Source organism: Phoca vitulina, unplaced genomic scaffold (assembly GCF_004348235.1).
Source record: "Phoca vitulina isolate PV1807 unplaced genomic scaffold, GSC_HSeal_1.0 scaffold25, whole genome shotgun sequence".
NCBI lineage: Eukaryota > Metazoa > Chordata > Mammalia > Carnivora > Phocidae > Phoca > Phoca vitulina.
In genome coordinates this window covers 24329493-24338521 of record NW_022589728.1, presented here as the reverse complement: position 1 = coordinate 24338521, position 9029 = coordinate 24329493, and the positions used below count along the sequence as shown (strand labels likewise).

General features: G+C 38.0%; 1 protein-coding gene across 4 annotated transcripts in view; it reads right to left on the bottom strand.

Moving 5' to 3' along the window:
* Positions 1–1871: 1871 nt before the first annotated feature.
* The window catches only part of GDAP1 (ganglioside induced differentiation associated protein 1), a 45291-nt gene continuing 38133 nt past the window's right edge, over positions 1872–9029 (bottom strand). For 3 of the 4 annotated variants that reach the window (XM_032421719.1, XM_032421720.1, XM_032421721.1), the window contains 3 exons: positions 8570–8664; positions 6413–6527; positions 1872–5361 (listed from right to left, as the gene is read on the bottom strand). In XM_032421719.1, the coding sequence (XP_032277610.1) occupies positions 4979–5361; positions 6413–6527; positions 8570–8664 (593 nt within the window). In that variant the 3' untranslated portion in view covers positions 1872–4978. The remainder of the gene's footprint in view (positions 5362–6412; positions 6528–8569; positions 8665–9029) is intronic. The other variant, XM_032421718.1, reaches the window with a different exon arrangement.

Below are 9029 nucleotides of genomic sequence, written 5' to 3'. Positions count from 1 at the left end.
CATTACCTGTTTTACCCATCCCCCTACCCACCTCCCCTCCTGTAACCATCAGTTTGTTCTCTATAGTTAAGACTCTTTTCTCAGTTTGCCTCTCCCTTTTTTGTTCCCTTTGCTCATTTGTTTTGGTTCTAAAATTCCATATATGAGTGAAATCATATGGCATTTATCTTTCTCTGACTTATTTTGCTTAACATAACACTCTCTAGCTCCATCCATATCATTACAAATGGCAAGATTTTATTCTTTTTATGGCTGAGTAATAGTCCATTGTGTGTGTGTGTATACCACCTTTTCTTTATCCATTCATCAGTCACTGGACACTTGTCTGTTTCCATATTTTGGGTATTGTAGATAATGCTGCAGTTTTTCAATGTAAATATTTACTTTTTTATTCATTGAGCTTAAGTGTGGAATTGCTAAAAGTATATCATATTTTTATTATGTGTATTTGATGTTTGTAAGTGACTTTGTTGAATATCAGATTCTTAAATTCAAAAGACAGCTTAATCTGATGATACAAAAAGGTATACATACTAGCCATATGCCTGAAAAATTACCTATATGATTAGGAATTAACTTATGTATATGGATGTGAATATTTCTGTTAGCATGAAAACATGACCCTTTGCATTACATTTCATTAACATCTTTATATTTTCATCCATACTATAGATTTCTCTTAATAGGGGAATTTAAAGACAGCACCTTGTAATCCAGGAGCAAATATATAAATAGTGAATATAGTGTAAGACTGAAGACATAAACATCTAACCTTACCAAAGGAGCTTTATGATGAGATACACCACCTACTGGAATCAGAGTATATCAGGGCCCATTATAAGTATGTTTTGTCTCAAGCTCCACATGGCCTTGTTGTTTTATACCTCAGAGCCTGCTCTACCCTGCTGCCTTGTGACCCATATGTCAGTCTTTCCTCCCTCCTAAGACAAAATTCCAGGGCTCAACTCAGATTAAATAATACAAGATACTGCTTTCCTCAATGCACTACCCTTCTAACCCATGAAATGGGTTTCTTTCTCTCTCCCACTCTCCATTACCACAATGTAATACATAATTAAAACTATTATCCTCACTCTAAAAATTGTACTTCCTTACTTGGTTTGGAATCTTCTACCCTACCTAGTAAAACACAAGTGTTGTGGTAAATTAGAAAATCAAGACATTCTGATATGAATATGTAAAGAATAACAATATAAATCAGTGAAATATTTGGCATAAACAATATGAAAGGTATGACTAAATACTAATTTATTCATTGCATTAATTTGACTTTTGCGTCTTTACCGTGGTGTTTTTCCCTTTTCTGAGTAGACAACAGAATTATATATCACTTGACTTTCCATGGGTATTCAATATTGTTGCTTTTTGTTTTGCTTGCAAATGCAGGGAAAATAAAGTCAATTAGGTTCTCATTTGCTTAGTTCATTGTAAGACAAAAATAGCATTCAGTTTCTATTTGATGATTAGAATAATGGCCAAGGCTAGAAATATGGATGGTAAGTTGAACATTCATAATCTATAACTCAACAAAAGAGAATTAGCTATATGAAAAATATACATAAATATCATAAAAGTAATCTTTGAAACCAAGTGAACATATAACAAAACTATTTTGAAAAAACAATATTCTCTTGGTATTTGTCATTTTCATGCCTATCCCGTTAGGTAGCTGCAAAAGAACCCCTTTAATGATCAAGAGCCATATGTTGTTGTTGTTTTTTTTTAAGATTTATTTATTTATTTACAGGGAGAGAAAGCACAGTGGGGCAGGTAGAGGGAGAGGGAGAGAGAAACTCAAGCAGACTGCACTGAGTGTGGAGCCCCACATGGGGCTCAATCTCATGACCCTGAGATCATGATGATTATGACCTGAGCCAAAAATCAAGAGTTCGACGTTTAACTGACTGTGCCGCCCAGGCACCCTGCAGCAATATGTTATTCTTTAAGCTGCCACTCATTTTAATGATAAAATTGTGTGTTTTTAAATAAATTGTGAGTCAGTAATTGTTATAAGGAAAATATGGCATCTTGTAGCTAAATATCTTTAATATCTAACTTCTGCTTATTTTATTCTTTCCAATTACCACAGTATGCTTTGATTTTAGATGAAATCTGTTTTCTTTAAAAAGATTATAAAATTAATACTTGTAGAGAGTTCATCTTGATTATCCAGTTACTTTTATTGATCTTACAGGCAGAATAGTATTTTGATCTATTACATTCAACAACACCAAAATATCTACAACTCTGGTGTCAATATCAATAATCACTAAAAATCAAGCAAACATTTACAACTATCTGCAATTAAGGGAAATCGATTCAAAAGGCATGTAATTGCAATAACAATAAAATAGTATTTATGTATTAAGTCATACATAGTCAACCTAAATTTAGTACCTCAGGCATTTTTATAATTTTTATATTTATACAAACCTTGGAAAGTGAGGAGCACACTGGTCAGTCACCAATGATCGTGAAAAAAATAGACAAAAGTGCTTATCTTGCTAACAGTATATGTTTAGCCTGACATTGTGTGATACTGTTATCCCTTCCAAAGCATTAGAAATCAATACTACATGTGCCTCAAGCTTTTTTACAGATGAATGATCTGATCAAGATGCCCTCATTTCAGAAACTAAGGTCATCAATGTTTATCTTCACTTGAGCCATTTTAGAAAGCTTGCTGAACCTAATGCCCAATCTCAGACTACTGTGTGAACAGCGACATCTAGTGGGCATTATGATCCCAAACATTTTATAAGTCTAAACGCAAAGGGTATCCATGAAACAAGTGAAATCACTATGAATGTATCATCTTTAATATTGACACAAGCATATTTCCAATGAAACTATATCAGAAGATTACACTTCCTGGTAGACTTTCTCTGACTCAGTAATAAAATTTAAGAAAAGCCAGCACTGGGCTTCTAATCTTTATTCTTAACAACCTCTCCATAGGTAAATACCCTTTGTAGATTTTTATAAAAATCCAATTTTGTTCTGTTCATGTCCAAATTCTGGCTTCTAACAGGGTGATATAAAGATCTCTGAAACATGATGAGCTACTAAATAATCAGTTTTGTGGCTCTTTTAGGAACATGAATTGGAATGTCCCAGCAATAAACAAATCCAGCCAGTCTCTATGACAATGCACTGAGGGGCAGTATTAAGACATTAGAAAAGCTGCCAGTCTGTTAATTATTATTGTATTGAGTTGACACTGAGATGTTATTAATTTTTGTAAACAAGGAATATCCATTTCAAGATTTTCTAAAACAACTGATTCATGAAATGGAATTATAGACTCATTTTACCATCAAAAAGTCATTTCCTAAGTATGACTGTTTCCTGTGAATGAAAAAGTCAGTACATTCTTTGGCTGTTTTGCATAGCCAATCTGAGGCAATCCAAACAAGCTTTTGTTGTTTGCTGGAACCTCAGCTCATCATTCTCTATACATACTTCCAGCCAGAGATCTAAAACTATCCCCCAACTCCCTTCAGGCCAGCTCCAGGGAAACTGTATCTTCCTGTCACCATGAACATTTTTTCCTGAGCACAAACTGTATGATGCAGTTCCATGGTTGTTCATGGGACACACTGGGATTGTCCCTCCAGATGGACTGAGGTACCCCCTGAAATGCCTAGACATACATAAATGAATATAAGTGGACATCACTATCAACTTATTTCATTTCCCCTAAATTAATTTCCATGGGCTAAGACTAGACCTTTCTCTTTCTCTTTAACCTTTTAAGGCCTTGTTAATGACAATAAACAGATGCAAGGTCTAGGCAACAGTTTTTTTTTAACACACCAGCCTCTTCATATACAGAATGGGCATATTTAATACTTCCAGATCATTAAAATACCCACTTCCCAGCCACATGCCATGTTAGTGATTAGCTGGGATATTCACCTGACTTCCATTTGTGTGCTAAAAAGGGCTGTAGAAGCCAAGACCCCCAGTGACTGGACACAAAAGTCCAAAGGAGTGATAGCTCACAGGCACCATCCAATTGGGGAACTGTGAGGAAAAGAAAGGAACCATTTTATAGCACTTAAGATTTTCATGTAAATGCTAGGCAGACATGTTCCAGTGGGCATTTAACACCCAAGTATATAAGCAGCTAATTTTATTAAAACAATGAGTGTGATTCAAATGCATTTAAAATTAATACTAAGGCCAGATGAGGTGCTGTAAGTGTAAAGCCCAGAATTTTCTCCAGTCCACTCCCACCAGTAACTCCCCAGTCCTCTTTCCAAGGTCTTAAGTATAGGAGGATATGTGGGCAGTGGCCACAAGTAGTGTAATGCTTACTAAGGGGACAGGCGGCCATGAGTGACATTGGAGGCGCCTGGAGGTTGCCTTCTACTGCTCTGCACTATATGGACTTCATTTTCCCTCTTTTCCCTCTCCCTGTTCCCTTTGTCTCTCTTATTTCTGCCTGAATCTAACAATGATCGTGTGAAGCACTGTTGTGCCCCGCTGCTGTCTGAACCCAGGTTGTGAAACAAAGATGATTTCTGAATTCCAGTGGAAAATGTTGCGAACTGCTCAACACTCAGCACATCCAGATCGTCTCAGATGAAGAGATATGGGCAATCACACATTATTACTGTCTGCTCATAGTAAGAACCTCCTCACAAAAAATAATTCAGAACTTGAGCTGGCATTCTGAGTTAAAGGTCTAATTAATTCTCTGTCAGCATGTCCATATCTTGACCTTGCACATGTTTTAAGGATGAATTAGTTCAGGTTTGCAAATAAGTAATTTCAAAGTTATCAGCCCACAAAAACATTTTCATTACCTCCTCTCCCCACAAAACTACCCAAAGAGTAAAGTAAATCATACTTTTTACTAGTTGCCCAGGGTCATCCTTCCCTGGGCCTGGAAGAGTATACAAGGGTCTAGTTGAATGGTTGGACGAGTGGCCACCACTAGATCCCTACAAGCCTAGAAATAATTTGGTCTGGGTCTAAGTGCTAATATCATGCTGCCAAGTCTCTTTCTGAAAAGCATAAAAGCAAAATATCCCATCCCTGCAAGCAAACCAACCACAAGGGTGGTGCCAAGAACTTTTGGGGCCCTTTTCTTGGCCACCCGGAATGCTGTTGGCAGCACTGCAGAGATTAATATATTGTTGACATGTCCTAAAACCTTGTTAAATGTTTTTCTCTTCAAGACACGTTCGTAATAGGTTTCCAAGTTTGGTCGCTTTCCATTTCCCCAGTTTCTCCTCGCAAACCCCAGGAACTTCAGTCGATGCAATGTGACAGCAAGAGAGACGTCTGCCAGGGTGAAGGATTCTCCGCAGAGCCAAGGCTGACGGCCCTCTTCTAATCAGAGAGAGGGACATGGAGAATTAGGGGCAAGAGCTATACAGATAGACTCTAGCCAGCAGCTTTTGTCTCGGTCCTGAGGGCAAGTGTGAGTACAGCAAATGATGAAGGCCATGGTACATTTTCTTGACAATCATACTCAGTGAGTAATTTTATCCTAAGCAAAGTCCATGCCAGTGTATCCCAAGCTAAGGGAGGTTTGCTTGATATCTGTGAGCCACCTGACCCTGGGTGAGACTGGAGCCACCTGAGCTCAAAGTGGGTCTCTGATATTGAAAAAGGATTCTGAGGAGTTGAGAGCCTCCAAGCCAGAGGAGTCAACAGATCTGTCCTCTTGGCTTAGGAAAACAGCAGGTGAGCTTTAGGAAAATCCATAAAATTGGGCCTGAAATGTCACTCAGTGATTGCCACTCCTAGTTACTTATGTAAAGCAGAAGAAAGTTCCTATTGTGAGACAAGTTTCATGTAACACAGTCTTCAACTTTGTTGCCAATTAGAATAGCGCAAATGATCCATGTGCATGCACCTGGGCAATGGCCGGATAGTGCAGCTAGGTTCACAGGTACAATGCTGGGATGCTCACCAGCCAGCCTGCAGATATACGCAGGCCAGCCATCTTAGACTTCACACTGGAAGTGTTCTCCCTGCCTAGGGAAAAAAACTAGAAGGAGCTTTCAAGCAATTACTCAGGTTATTCAACCAAATGAACTACTGTGATTACAAATGTGTCAAACGGGCTAAGTAGGAACCTCTCAACCATCACTTTAAATTGTGCAGAAGAATCCTCCACCAATCACATTTCACATAGACACAGACTGGGTTACCATTAGACACCTGGGTTTTGCTGAGTTCGGTATTATTGTTGCCATGATAATTTAAACTGCCCGTGAATAAAAATAATAAAAAACAGACTACAGAATGTTTTTGGTAAAATCTTAGAATATTCCCATAAATATGCCTGGTATCCAGCAAAAGAGAATGAAAACACACACACACACACACATACATACATACATACATACATACATACACACAAATGAGAACCTACCTGGGGTTTCTTCATTTCTTCTTTGCAACTCAGTTTCAACCTGGTCCAAGACTTTCTCCAATTCATCAAGAATTTTCTTCAAATATTTGACATTGTCATGGTCAAGCAGCTTTGACTAATTAGCAAAAATAACTAAATAGGTTATTTATGCGTGCAAAGAACAATCAATACAGAGCAAAGCAGATATAAACTCTTCTAGAGTTGGAGCCTCTTTCTCCAAGGCAATGAGGAGATACAGAATAATGTTAAAGCCAAAGCAAGCCTGAGGGAAAATGCTCTGGCTGAGAGAATACTCCATGGGCCAGACCCCCTGGTCTGCTGGCAGCTCCTGTGGGACCAGATGCCCAGAGACGGCCAAGAATACAAGGGGCACAAAGAGACTCCTCTCAGCCCCCAGTGAATGAATGGAACTTCAGCAACTTTTGAGGAACGGAAAACTGAAGGGTCAGGCCTGAGGGAGAAATCTGAATGCAGTGAGTTAAAGACCAAGTGGAAAGTAAGGAGTGCTGTGCGTGCAGGCATTTCTTTTGAGCAGCTCCCTTAGCTAAGGTAAGATAAAGGAAAATGGGAAGTTGAGGAGGGTGGGGAGTGTTGATATTTGCTACATTTTTAATATGGGGGTAGCCTGTGTGTGTTCTGGGGGCCTGAGGAAAGAATCACCAGAAAGGGAAAGGCTGACTGTAACAGACGAAGCAAAGCCCTGCTCCTTAGGAGGCAGACAGGTCAGAATGGATTAACTCAAAATGGATTAAAGACTTGAACATAAGACCTAAAACCATAAAACTCCTAGAAGAAAACAGAAGTGGTAAGCTTCATGATGTAGGTCTTGGCAATAATTTTTTTAATCTGACACCAAAAACAAAAGCAACAAAAGCAAAAGTAAACAGGTGGGACTACATCAAACTAAAAAGTTTCTGCACAACAGAGGAAACCAAAAACAAAATGAAAAGGCAGCCTATTAAATAGGAGAAAATACTTGCAAATTATATATCTGATAAGGGGCTAACAGCATCCAAAATATATAAAGAACTACAACACAATAGCAAAAAAACAATCTGATTTTAAAATGTGCAGAGGATCTGAATTGAAGACATATAGAAGACATAGAGATGGCCAACAGGTACATAAAAGGATGCTCAATATCACTCATCATCAGGGAAATGCAAATCAAAACCACAATGAGATATCACCTCACAGCTGTTAAAATGGCTATGATCAAAAAGGCAAGAAATAAGTGTTGGCAAAGATGTGGAGAAAAGGGAACAATCATGCACTACTAGTGGGAATGTAAACTGGTGCAGCCACAATGGAAAACAGTATCGAGGTTCTTCAAAAAATTACAAATAGAACCACCATGTGATCCAGCAATGCCACTTCTGGGTATTTACCCAAAGAAAATGAAAACACTAACTCAAAAAGATATATGCACTCCCATGTTCATTGCAGCTTCATTTACAATATCCAAGACTTAAGTGTCCATCGATGGATGAATGAATAGATGTGGTAATATATACACAATGGAATATTATTCAACCATAAAAAATAATGAAATTTTACCATTTGCACCAACAAAAATAGACCTCGAGGGAATTATGCTAAGTGAAATAGGTCAGACAAAGACATATACTGTAGGATCTCTCTTATATGTGGAATCTAAAAACAACAACAACAACAAAACAAAAACCAAGCTCATAGAGAACAGATTGGTGGTTGCCAGAGGTGGGGATTGGAGGTGGAGGAAATGGGTGAAAGGTAAGAAGAAAAAAAATGAGAGAAGGGAGGGAAGTATAATAGAGGAACAAACTTGCCAATTGCCTGCCCTATTGGTATTAAAGTCCTAAAGGTCTAGCTAGGCCTTAAAGTGGCAGAAAACCTGAAATGACAGATTCCTAGTATGTATTATGAACTTTTTCATTTTACAACTTGCCTTGACAATCAGCATGAGCAATATCTGCCTTTTAAGCAACTGTCATTAGGTTTGAATATCAAATCTAATAAAGAAAAATTCTTTCTAAAAGCACAGCGTAAGCCAAAGGTAACGTGCACTGGTGATTTGCAAATATTTAAGAGATGTTCTAGAAATAGTGAAACTTTACAAAAAGTAGAACATTTAATACAAACAGTGGATGTCAATGGAGGACAGCCTGGTTTACTTACTTTAAGTCGCTTCTGTTTTGCGATGTATGCCTCTTGTAAATCTGGGTTTTCTTCAGCAAGTTTTTTCAGTTCAGATTCTGTGTTACCAATTTGGCCTGATAATAAAATCATTTTTGAAATAGGAAATTATTTCCTCCCTTCTAGACAAGAAACAAGGAGAAGCTAGGAAACTCCATGGTAAGAGCATGAGCTCTGGGGTTTATGCCCTGTCTCTGCCTTAGACTTACCCTCTCTGTGCCTCAGTTTCCTCAGACTCAAAATGGAACTATCAGAGTATCTGTTGCATAAGCTAAGGATTAAATGTGAGACATCCAGGAAAGCACTTAGAGCAAGGCCCAGCACGTCAGAAGAGCTCAGTGCACAGTGGTTGTTCTACCTTTCAATACCTTTCAAGTTTTTGTTAATGGACTTCTATATGAAGAGAAGAAAAAAAGCTTATTTAAAAAAAAAAATATTAACT